The following is a 13,288-nucleotide window of genomic DNA, read 5'->3' on the forward strand; positions in this document are numbered from 1 at the left end:
ACATAAATGTATTTTAAACATTTTGTTCTCTGGATATGTCTTGTATTCAATTTCGCTAATACTGCATCAATGTTGTGGCTGCTCAATTATTACTATTTATGCACCAATTGAATTTGATTCGGGAAAAGAAGGGCAAAAACATGAAGGACTAAAACCATGTCTTATCATTTTTATTTTTTTTAATCGCGAGTGATGCTCAGACTGCAGTCCAGAGACATTCAGGAAATAGACACTTGTCTGTACACAGCGTTTTTCTTTTTTTTCTTTTTTTTCTTTTCTTTTTTTTTTTTTTGTGTTACACAGAAAAAGTTGAACACTGTCAAAACAAGAAGAAATAAACTCGGACATCATAAAAGGGCAGCACGCTAAAATGAAAACTCACTTGTTCATGGGCTTTTCAATTCCATCATCAATGTGATGGAGGGGGAAAAAATTGTAACATCCATGCAAAGAATTATACTGGAACCCTCACAATTAACAGCACCAGCATATACACATCACTTTTATTATATCTCGGTCCAACAAAACTACGGCATGATCACATACTTTAATTTTTGTGTCCATGACCCATTTAGGAGTGCTGAACATATTTCTGAATAAGAGTGCATTCTAGTTCATAATCATTTATCATGTATAGAGATTTTTTTTTTCTTTATAAGGAGTACAGGACGAACCAGACCCTGGACATCATCACATACATGTTCCATTTACTTAATTAAAAAACATACGGAATTGTACAATCAACACTAGAGCAGTGTACATGGGCCAGAGCACAAAACACAGCGAATGTTGGACTTTTTTTTTTTCTTTTTTTTGTAGTCTACTACACTGACGGACAGAAAAGGGAACAATACAACCTGACCCGACCATTAATCACCCCCAGCCACACTTTACATCGCTCTACTGCCTCTATGTTGGCTTCCAAATTGATTTCCTTCCTATGTGGGCATGAAAACGAACTTGGAAGGACTCAAAGTTGGATAAATTCAAGCTGCATACCTCTGCACATGTTGACATCTGTTTGAAAAGTAAGGAAATCAATTTATCATATGTATGCAAATAGTGGCCAAGGGTTGTTTTTTTTTTCTTCAACTGCAGATGAGGGAGGCACTCAAAATCCCTCTCCTGACTCTTCCCCATTTCTCTGGTTGACACGTGCACTCACGGCTGACAACAAGGCGCTCTAAAGCGGCCAAATGAGTGGAATATGTGAAACGGGATGCTGGCATAACGAGCTAGCTAACTGCATGTTGCAATTGTGCGGGAAGAAGACTTATGCCCGAGCTCAGGTGCATCACTAGGCACTTTTGTAGCCACACCCAAAACATCTGAACGGGTGAAAAGAATTTAATGATATATCTCCACAATTCAGTTCTACATAGTTCTCAGTCTTTGTTTTCTTACAGGGTCTTTAATATTTAGTGTGTATTTTATTTGTCTTGGTGCAATAAAGGTTGGGTACACTGTTACTAGAGGCCATTATTTGAGGAAATAGTTAAAAACGTGCATCAGCATTTAAATATACTTCCCACTTACAGCTTGGTGAATCGTATGTAAACAGTCTGATCATCCTTAGAAGTAGGAAACATTGCAATTTAGTGAATGAAGGCCATTGAGTTTCTCTTTATCTCGCAAAATGCCCTCTTGAGCATCTTTGACATCACTGATTATTTTAACCTCTGATTATTTTCTTTCATTGGGACTCAATTGTTGTGATTGTGACATCAATGATGTTAAAATTGAATAAAGAGTCAGCAAACTGTGGCACTAAAAGACTCTTTGTCCCATTTTCTCCGAGGAGCCTTACTGGAAAGAAAACATCACCCTGAAACTTACAGTACACAGCAGCATCATGCGGTTATTTGGATGGTGCGCATTCATACGCAATCTATTACTAATTATTAGTAAAATGAGTGGAAAAATAGGGGGCGCTGTCAGCTATAGTCATGGCTGTTGAGTTTCACTTTTCAGTGTTAGTTTCACACAATAATATCATGCATTTTCCTATTACTCGATGTTACTTTTAAAAAGAGCCCTGGTTGTCCCTTTGCATCTGTACCAGCTCTGTTCAGCAGAGGGCGATGTTGCACGGGAGCAAATTCAGCACAGGCAAGTTACACGCTGCTTGTAATAAAACTTAGATTTGGTCAAACATTTAGTGTAGCAATGTCCTTTCTCAGTCCTAAAACCTGTTCTTGAAAACAATTTTAACACAACAACACTTTTAACGCATTCAGACACTTAAGCATACAAACATGGCTGTTGCGGTCACACCTTAGCGACTGAGCCTCTCCCTCATCACCATGGCAACAGAACGCCAAAAGCCGAAATAAGGAGGAGTTTGGCATGTGATCACACGACATCCTCTCCCCCGACCTCAATCAAGTCCCCGTAAACAGACAGCAGTAATGTGTTCAAAATGAAGAAAAGATTCATAAGAACATAGGGCAGTTTGGCAGCTTCTAAAAAGTAAACAGAAACTCACGTGACGTACAAAAGATTCTCCCCCACTCACTCGAGACAAGAATCAACCTAGGACGCCGTCTCAAATGACACACCCCCTACATTCCCTGGTAGTACGGAAATTCACACAATCAGGGATCAATATGTTGCATTTCACCATTACATGCATGACAATAAGAGGCTAAATACTTATTTAAAGCTTGAATTGGATTCAGAATCCTACAAGTCAAATTTGCCTGAGGTTTGTTAGTACAATTCAAAGCTGAATCAAGTGTGTCATTTGAGGCAGAGCCTGCGATTGGTTGAAGGTGAATATACAGAAAGTGAACACACCCATATGGACTTTTTGCAAAATATAATGTGACATATAACCAGTGCTTTACAATTGAAAACACGGCACTATATACTGGTAGGCTACTCGTACATGTCAATCATATATTTAAATATCATAGAAAAACCCCCAAAGTAAACTCATGTTATACAGATACAATAAACACAGTGGTCATATTTCAATCATTTAGATTATTTGATATATATTTTTTTTTAATACGCTGTAATCATCAACAATATAGAAACCGAAATCTGTAAAATTTTCACTTGTGGGTAGTGAAAATAGATAACACGAAATTTGTTTTTAAATTGAACTACTGGACTAAATTGCTTTCCGGTAGATATAAAAAGTCTACACACGCCTATACAAGTGGCAGGTTTTTATGATTATTTCAAAACTGCTGTGTTCAGAATGAACCAATTAAAATCTAACTCATTTTAATGGGAGTCAGCTACCTTTCTTTCTTTCTTTCTTTTCTTTCTTTCTTTCTTTCTTTTTTTGCTCTCTAGCAGAAGCCTGAAGTTTTTTTTTTTTTTTTTTTGCCAACGTTGACTGATATTTTGTACCGTTCATAATTCCCTTCAACTCGTCTCTCAATGTTTTTTTTGGTGATGAGCAATGTTGTGTTTGCATCAAACAAATCTTGTGAAATTACAGCCAACATAACTTGGTTTCATCAAACAATTAGCCTACACACAGAGATTTTGTAGTACAGGTTAAGGTCACATAAATGGTGGATTTTTTTTTTTTTTGTGTGTGTCTCTTTTATTCCATATAGACCTGAAATATGAACAGATGTGCGGAGACTTTTTATACCCACTGAATATAATGTTCAATAAGCCAATTAAAAATCAATGTTCAAATATTTAAGACAACACTTGCTTGTAAGACACATGAATAACTTTTTTTATTTATTTATTGATTTATTTGTATAGATTATAGGTCACATTATTAATGTTTTGTTTTCAAAATGTCATAGATATTTTGGACAAGGATGTGGTTTCACTTTCTATATTCACCGCATAGTATTCTACTGACACCAGAGTACAGTATAGTACACAGAAATCTGCATGAGAATGTGAGATATTGCACTTAGTCACAAAAACATTGTCGTCGTGATGATGATGATGTTCGGCTTGTGTAAATCTACTCAGTTAAGTCACTGTCAGTACAGTATGGCACTTCAGTTGCTATCTCTACATTTGGAAACATGCAGATTCAATACACGTGATCACTGTTTAACTGCATCGAGAGAAGAAAACAAATGGAAATGAAATCAACAAAAACATTCCCCAGAACAGTTTGGCATGAGAGGGAATAGTTTTGATTTCAAGTGAAGGTGCTTTTTTTTGTCATACTGCTTTACTAGTTGATATCCTATTTGTGTGTGAATACTGCAAAATGAGCTCATCTTCTATGGTTCCTCCTCTTTGTTTTCGCTCTTTTTGTAAATTATTTGTATCCTAATCTGCATGAAAGTGAGTCTAGAAAAGTGCAGACAAATCTGGAATGTTCACGCAAACAACAAGAGGAGGAAACAAAACAGCATGTTGTGTTTTTTTTGTACCACCATTGAAAATTCAGTCCACTACGACAATTGGATTTGACTTACCCTCACATCATCTTTTTTTTGTTTGTTTGTTTTTTCTCGATGTATCATTTCTAGTAAATGGGAACCTGGTATGTGGGTGCCGCGTTGTTCTCTGTAAACGGAGGGTTTTGGTAGGTGTCTGTGGACTCGGTGGTGGCTCCTCCCCCTGGCGAGTTGGAGGGGCATGGCTGGGTGGGGGCTGTGCCGTCCAGGTGGTCTGAGGTGAACAGGGTCATGTCAGTGCCCAGCAGGTACTTCTGCACCGCACGCACCGTAAGACCAGCCTGGAAGCACAATTGGATGTTAACTGGGGTATGGTCCCCGGGCCAAGTGTCATGTAATATTTGTTGCATTCATTTTTTTTCGCTACATTGTAGGGAGTGCTGAAATTGACTGTTGGTATTCAAAAGATGTTTAGCTTTACTTTGCAGCCACTAATGAAACTCGTGTCCTTTATTTAAAAGGGCAAGGAGCCATATTTGGTAACTTAAACTTGAGTTGACGTGGATTCCTCATTCTGATGTGATTTCTAACAGCCAATATGTGAATAAAGCTTATGAAATGAAAACGTTCATGTGATATAATAAAAAGAAAAAAAAGTACATTACACACTAGTATTATTACCACTTGCCAGTATCAACGATCATGGTACATGATGACTGAGTCTGTTTTGAAGGCATATTGCAGCTACACTGAACAAAAGCAAGACTGGAAAACAAAAGTTGTTTTGGAAAATGAAGTCATAAGTGAATTTCAAAATTTCTACACAAATCTAAAAGCTCCAGTGTGAGAACAGCAGCTGTTGTGTTAAAAGGCATTAAGATTAAACATTTTTATGTAAAATATTTTTTTTTACATTTTACATCCACAGTGGTGCCTCGAAATACAAGTTTAATTGGTTCCCACACCAAGCTCTCTCAAATTATATTTCCTTATTACCCCCCCCCCCCCCCCCCCAAAAAAAAACCCTGAATATGTCTGTGTTTGTATTTTCTAATAAGAGAAAATAGCACTTTAGAATTGTGTACTTCATAAAAACATACTAATAGCATAAATAGAAAGTTTAGTAGGGATGTCACAATCATGTGCCCGATCATGTCATTTAACCCGAGTCCAGGCTCCGGCCTTCCTGGGTGGAGTTTGCATGTTCTCCCCGTGCCTGTGTGGGTCTTCTCCGGGTTCTCCGGTCTCCTCCCACATTCCAAAGACATGCATGGCAGGTTAATTGGGCGCTCCGAATTGTCCCTAAGTGTGCTTGTGAGTGTGGATGGTTGTTTGTCTCTGTGTGCCCTGTGATTGGCTGGCAACCAGTTCAGGGTGTACCCCGCCTATGCCTACTGAGATAGGCTCCAGCACCCCCCACATATATATATATATATATATATATATATATATATATATATATATATATATATATATATATATATATATATATATATATATATATATATATATATATATATATATATATATATATATATAATTACATGAATTGGCCACAAAATTGCTAACACTGGTATTGACTTCCGCCACGAGTACCGATACCTTGAATTAAGGCCAGGTATTGGCCTAATAATGATACCTAGTGTTGGTACACATCCCTAACACAGATAGTGCCAAAAGAAAAAAAAAACATATCAAGGATTTATACTACGCAACATTGCAACACAGCCAAACACTGGAAGTAAACAAAGCCAGTCGGGGAATGTTCTGGTAGTTGTCGTGGGAAGCTAACAGGAAGCTAGCATCATGTAGCAATGATCATGTCTGCAGTATAGCGGATAGAGCTGTATTTAACACAACTACGATATGTCACCTGAAAAATATTGATGTGCCCGTCAAAAAAATTGGATTTAAATGTTTGACTTGGTTTAAACTTTCATGAGCTAATGCTGAAGTTCATTTCATTGTACTGTCCCTTCTGATATGTCATCCTACACTACCGGGTGGAAGTCTCATATGCAAACACAAACAAGAATTGACTTCTACTACTAAGAATGACTCAGCAAGATGCTGTTCTATTAGTCGTTTTTGTGTGGAGGATACAGGTATGTCTGTGAATATGATTATATTAGCGACCATTTATGTTCAAATAGCCGTTGCTTCTCTACAGGGAGTCTGCTAATCAACCTGCTTTGGTCACATGACATTCATGCGAGTAGTTGTGATGTCAATTTGGGTCTCCAGCAGAGGGTAATATTCCCCCCACACTGTGAGTTTATTCTTATTCCAGAAAGACAACGTTAATCAGAATTCTGTGTTTCCAGTATGTGGCTTTAGTTTCCCATTATGTAAAATTATCTGTTGGGCTTTAAACTTCAACTGGCAGTTGCAATAAACAGCTTAAAAAAACAATCTTCATTTTAATGAATTGTTGAGTATTTGCCAAACTGCTGCTTATTGTGAAGTGAGATGAATTGAATCCACTGCTGCCATACAGCTAAAATGAACAATTAGGACAGTGGCTGGAGATCATTGCATGATTTCATTTTCTTACCCAAGTGATGATGGAGAAGAAAGAGAAGGCGATAGCAGCCCGAGCTGCGTCAGCGCCCTGGTTAAGGGGCAGCTCAGCGGTCGTTGTTCGAGACCACTGGTTGGCCAGGAAGCAGAAACTTACAAAGTACAAGAAGGCCCAGAAGCCTGTCAGGAAACACAGACACAGCTGCTTTGTAATGAGGGAAACACACAGTCGAAAGAGCTCATCAGCTGACGTTTCGTCATTGAAACTTGAAAGGTTTCGATTCTCTCTCATCTCATCGACTGTGACATTTCATTGATCAGAAACAAGGAAGTGGGACAGCTTTGTGAAGGGGGAACCACAAACTATTTTAGACATCCTCACCTGAGAAGCCGATCTCAAGCATGACGGCCTTCTTGCGGTCTTTGACGGAGCTGATGGACGAGAATTTGTAGTCGAGCAGCATGAAGAAGGAGCAGGCCAGAAGACCCACCAGGCCCACGAACACGCCGTAATTGCACGCGTCCGCGTTCTTGTTAAAGACGCAGTAGAGACGCTCGCTGCCTATGTTGACGTAGCCTTCGTTCACGATGGACGCGAACACCACCAACGAGAAGATCTGGACAAGGACAGGAAATGCTATTTTGTCTGATCTTAATTCTTCTCTCTTTCGTAAAACAGACAGAAATTATTTGTTGATTAGTTTCAGTCAACACATCTCTCTTTGATAAACACACTTGGCAGTGTTGCAAGTGAACGTCTCATACCAAAGACATTAACCTAATTTCCATCCTTTCTGTTACGACTGACCAGACAGTTTGATGCTTCGCTTCCTTTCCAGAATCAAACGGTCCTCAGGCGTTGTGTGTGTTTGAAAAGAATGAGCGATACAAGTTACTATCACAAAAGCTATAACGGTTAATCGTCGGCTCCTAATGATTATCAACAACTCTCCTTTATAAATCGGTCTTTATTCTTCGCACACCTTCACATACTGGTTACTTGAGTAACAGCGGATGGCAGAACAGGGCCATGTGACGCACACACATTCACCCACATGGGGGTGTGGGTCATATGATGGCGGAAGGACACACAAAGCGAGAATGTAGGAGCCACAATCACGTGTGTGCTTCTAATCTGCTTAGATACACAAGTGGTTCGAGTGACTTAGCGCTTTTGCAGCGAAGCAATGCACCTGTAAATCACAAATATCGTTGTTAAAATGATTTCAATGTTACTGATTGTAAACAATAAAGATATACACTACATATGTTCATGTTTGTACTGTGTTTTTGTGATACGAAACATGGATGGATGGATGGATGGATAGATAGATAGATAGATAGATAGATAGATAGATAGATAGATAGATAGATAGATAGATAGATAGATAGATAGATAGATAGATAGATAGATAGATAGATATGGAGCAAATCGCCCCCTCGTTTCTAATTACACCCATTTGGCGCCGTTACGTCACAGACCTTCCCAGTCCCACCTCGGTCGTGTTGGGGAGGGAGAAGAGAAGACCTGCTTGTCACCCTGAAGTTACGCTTCCTTTCAAACGTCAGGCCACTAATTACTCGAGTTTGTGGGCCTACGTGCGTGCGTGCGCAGACGTTCACGGACCAATCACAGGTGGGATGACAGACGACGACGTTGGAGGCAAATCGGCAGCTAATTTTGCTCAACAATATGGCTTGCGTGTAGACGATGCAGTGATAATTTAAAGGCTATAAATAATGAGGCTTAACGTGAATATGGATGCAACTGGCTCAATATATATGGCACGTTTACTGGATAAGTAAAGAAAAACAAACACTGAAAGGTGGATATGTTGCGTTTGCGTCTACTGAACATCTGTAATAAGGCAGACGCTCGATGCTGGGCCTTGGTTTCATCCTCTGCATTAACACACCCAGGAACAGAACATTTATCACGCCTTTCTCACACTACAATAGTTCGTGGTATAATCGTTGATATTTGTAGAAGGACCACGTCACGAGGCTCGCGCAGCTTTGATAACAGAGATAACCCACGCGCACAAACAGCAGCAGCGTAACTAATCATATTAAAATAGGAGTGAACATCTCTCACCCACGACAAGGCTCTGAGGATGGTCTGTGGCTGTTTGGCGAAGCTAATAGGGTCGATAGAGGACCCGGCGCGGCCCGCTCCGAACGATCCCACTCCGTCCATCTTCTCTGGTTCCGTGAACGCTCCTCGACGCTCGCTCTCTCCTCGCGGCACCGGGGCACGCGCTGCCCAGCTCTGCTGCAGGGAAGCTCTTGCGTGCGCGCGCCCCTCTCACGCCTCCTGCAGCGGTCACGCGCGCGACAAGCACGAGGGTTGCTTTCGCCCTCACTGGGAGCGCATTGGGATCAATACTGCACTGGCAAATCATGACTGTGGAATATTTAAATACATACCTAATGGCTTCGACATCCAACACACACACACACGCACACTGTTTAGAAGGAAAAATAGGCATTTATTTATTTATTTATTCAGGTGGCCATCCAGGCAGAGTGTCCATTTGAGCTGCAGACCGCGAGGTAGTAAATGAAAAGAAACTGTTCTCTATCGTTCAATGTAATAATCAAGCCAGGGTTTGACCACTTGATCCTATGGCATCCTCTGAATCTATAGACTACAAAGTCCACATTTTCATTTCCTGTAGGCAGTGGCCAAGTTTCTCGCAATCCAGTAATCAGGAGGAGCATGAACCCAAAGCAAAAACAATTAGTACCTAACTCCTCAGATAGATGGATGGATATATAACAGTGTACCTGTATTGTTCTTTCAAAATAATTTAAAATGCAGCCATTAATAGCTATCTTGGTCTCATCAGACCACACACACAACATGGTTCCAGTATATATGTAATTGTATTCTTGGCCACTGTGCTGTAGCTCACTTTCACAGTGTTAGCAATATTCTTATAGCCTCTGCCCTTTCGAGCAACAGATCTTTTTTCCCAGTTCTTCAAAGAGTTATTTGCTATGACATGCCATGTTGAACTTACAGTGATCAGGATGAGTGTGTGAGAGCGGTAATATGGAATGTAACCACAAATCTATAACATCTTGGACACGGTGTGCACATGAGTGATTTATTATTATTTTTTTTTTTTTTAATAATTAGATTTAGATTTTTAGAAAAAAAATTTGTCTTAAGTTACGAGCATAAGATGGTGGCAGCAAACTCCACAACTATCAGCAGATAGAGAACAATTACAAAAAAATAAAAAAATCTTGAAAATTTAAAGTGAACAAAACTTAACGTGACAGCCACAGCGTTGTCTTCCGCTACTCACACGTATAAATTGGTGTATATTGTATCCTCACACAGGCAGTGTATAGATGAATTTGTGATCTGCTGGGATCACATTAAGGGTAAACGTTAGCAGACTGGTATGTGTTCACATTAGAGTTTATTAATAGCCCAGACGGACACCCACACAGATGAGATCATATGATCGCAATTGACCTTTGAAGTCCTTTGGCTTGCAATTGAATTATATACCCATGTCATAATAAATCAATGTTTCTTGAAAAATTCATATGGTTATGCCCATTAGATTTACATACAAAAATGTTGGAATGTTATTTGATGATCTTGCAATGCAGAATGACATCAAACCACTTGAATTAAAAAAACAAAACAAAAAAAAAAACAACTTTGAATGTGGAATTTGTTGCAATAAGAACAAACACCAAAACATGAATGTCCAGACTCAACACAGTGTCCTGTCACAGTGTGCATGACAAATGTTTCTGTAGGGTTGGTCCACAACATTGCTTGTTTGTATCCTTAATTTTATTTATGGGAATGAAAATCCATGAAAAATGTATTAATTTCCTTGTCACGTGACGTTCCAAAGCAGACAACATCCACATTCAAAATGTTCTAATGAGGGTTTCCGTCAATCGCAGGAACCATCTTTCCATCCATCCTTCCACCTCTCATCAACTCGGGAGCAATCGAACTCAGGCTTGCCCAGACGCACATTGATGTTGTTATGGAGTCGGCAGAGCCACTGGGACAAAGCGTGACGGTTCCTGGTGTCCGGCTGATTGGTTTTTAATCTGCGGGGAGGAAATGATGTCATCTGGGGGAAAAAAAATACCTCTGACAAAGACAAGATACTGTCTTTCCTCTACTTGACAAACATCTATGAACTGAGTTATTTACATTTAATTTCTTTCTTCTGAGAAAAGCAGAGGCATCTATTTGAGCAATGTGATTATAGTATTTCTCTTAAAGGTGACCTATAATGGAAATTTGACTTTTTAATTACATGTATACAAGTACTTGGTTCTCTGCAGTGCTTGCCTAACCATTCAGTGTGAAACTGTACAACTAAGTAAATCTTTTGTTTCTAAAAATGCATGAGTTGTTCTAAATTTGGTCACAAATAAGTATATTTATATGAAACTGCCACCACAACACATTTCTCGACCAATTATTTGGCACCAAGGCTGACTTTCTTCAGCCTTGAGTAAATCTACAAAGAAATACGAAGCTCGAATCCCTTTTTATTTAACTCCCACCATATAAAGTTGTGTTACTAAAAATGTATTGCATAGAAAGCTCTGTAGTCTCATCAAGGTTAATATAGTTAACGAAAACAAGCAAAACAACAAAATTGAAAAAGCAAAAACAAAACAAAGTTTTTTTTTTGTTTTTGTTTTTTTTAAAGTGTTTACAGTTGTTTTGGAATTCTAGTTTTTTTGTTCCATAATACTAAATTGTGACTTTTCTTTTTCTTGCACTCCACAAACACTCCATGTATCGGTACTCTACAGAAAAACCTAAAACTAATACTAAAACTAATAAAAACTCAAAACAAAACATTTTTGGAAAATAAATAAATAAAAACTAACAAACCTGCTCTAACAAGTAACTAATAAAAAAAAATCAAAACAAAGTAAAAACTAATTATAATGAAGAATCTAAACTATAATATAACCCTGGGTCTTACCTGCTCCTAAGGTCTTCGGCACATTCATCACAGGGGAAGAATTTGGAGAAGAGGTTAATGAACTGGCCCATCTCTTGCTGCTGGCTGACAGAAGGTTTATCAGGATAATATGCAGCCATGGTGTGCAGAAAGGACCAAGTGTTACGTCCCAACTCTTGCCTGTCCAGAGGGCACTCGGGCTCTTGTTGCTCTTGCTCAGCTTGGGACTCCTGAAACGGATTAAAATGGAGATTGAACAATGATGTGCTGAACAGCAGAATCTGCTTTAAGTTGATTTGTGGGAGTCAGTGTCTTCTAAAATAACTGAAAGTCTTATATTTTGAAAACCAGCTGCACTTGCATTGCCTTCTGTATACAAACTGCTTGCTTGAGTCACGTTATATTGTAATAAAAAGCTAGCCCAGAAATTAGCAATAATAAGTGCAAAACAAATTCCTTTGGAAAGCTGCATTGGAAAGGAGGGAAGGCTAAATGGTTTGAAGAGCTGACAAGTTCCAAGAAAAATGAAGCTAAATTTAAGAGACAATATTGGCACCTACATACTATTGACTCTACTGTACTAGTATTGACCCACAAGATGCCACAAGATGGCAGCCAAGTATACTGCTTTTGACTGAATGAAACTCTTCCACTCACATCAACATATAGTTTAGATATTTTCTAAATTAAATTCCTCAACTCAAGATTGGACCAGTTTGTTGAAGAGAAGCGCATGGTTCCTCAATAATTATAACTGCTACATTCACCGAAATGGTGAGTTTTTCATAATGTGTTTTTATTCACGTCTATGCCGTTCTGCTGAATAGTGCTTTCCGTGAAACCGGTCCTTAGCGGAGAAAAAAAGAAAAAAGAAGGAAAAGGTTGACGACCGCTGTTCTAGAACACCTGCCAACCTGCATTGACCTCATGTCACCTGCATCGAAGCTGTCGTCTGCTTCTTTTGCATTTTCATCCATGATTTAAAGTCCGTACAAGCGCGGCACGGCTTTTTCTTCACTCCACTTGGCTGCTGCTGCTCCCCGCTGGAGTTGTCCTCAGAAGTTCTGTTGGCTACCGCAAAAGGAAAACCGTCAAAAGCAGGTGAGTTGAAGGCTGCACTGCCTTTCTGAGATGACGCAGACATGATTGTCCTCCGACCTGCTAAATTAAAAGTTATTTATTGGCTGGTTGTCAGTCTGTGAAATGATCCATGTTTTAAAAGTAATATTTTTAGTAGTGAGCCAAAATGCGTAATCTGCATGCTTCCCCGTATGATGTAAGTCCTGTAATCTACTTTGCCGTGTCTTTGACGGAAGCGAGTGTCCAGAAAGTGCTTACGGTTTTCCGGCTGTGACGACATAACGGGACGGAGTTACACATCTAACGTTGGTAAACACTGCCATCTAGTGACGGTGCAGCGAAATCAAAGAGAAGTTGAAATCAAATCAAACGTGGCTCATGGTCATATCGTCCTTGTAA

At 39.3% G+C, this 13,288-nt stretch overlaps 2 protein-coding genes across 2 annotated transcripts; both read right to left on the minus strand.

The window, feature by feature from the left end:
- Window positions 1–489: 489 nt before the first annotated feature.
- syngr3a (synaptogyrin 3a) lies at window positions 490–9,162 on the minus strand. Its single transcript, XM_077539894.1, has 4 exons — window positions 8,944–9,162; window positions 7,231–7,465; window positions 6,883–7,028; window positions 490–4,669 (listed from the first exon to the last, which is right to left on the minus strand). Exons 1-4 carry the CDS (start codon window positions 9,043–9,045, stop codon window positions 4,457–4,459), a joined length of 696 nt encoding a protein of 231 aa, XP_077396020.1. The 5' UTR covers window positions 9,046–9,162; the 3' UTR covers window positions 490–4,456.
- Window positions 9,163–10,262: 1,100 nt separating this feature from the next.
- gfer (growth factor, augmenter of liver regeneration (ERV1 homolog, S. cerevisiae)) lies at window positions 10,263–13,164 on the minus strand. The gene is made up of 3 exons (XM_077539908.1): window positions 12,744–13,164; window positions 11,831–12,039; window positions 10,263–10,934 (listed from the first exon to the last, which is right to left on the minus strand). Exons 1-3 carry the CDS (start codon window positions 12,951–12,953, stop codon window positions 10,772–10,774), a joined length of 582 nt encoding a protein of 193 aa, XP_077396034.1. The 5' UTR covers window positions 12,954–13,164; the 3' UTR covers window positions 10,263–10,771.
- Between the last annotated feature and the right edge of the window lie 124 nt (window positions 13,165–13,288).

Source organism: Festucalex cinctus, chromosome 1, assembly GCF_051991245.1.
Source record: "Festucalex cinctus isolate MCC-2025b chromosome 1, RoL_Fcin_1.0, whole genome shotgun sequence".
Classification (NCBI taxonomy): Eukaryota; Metazoa; Chordata; class Actinopteri; order Syngnathiformes; family Syngnathidae; genus Festucalex; species Festucalex cinctus.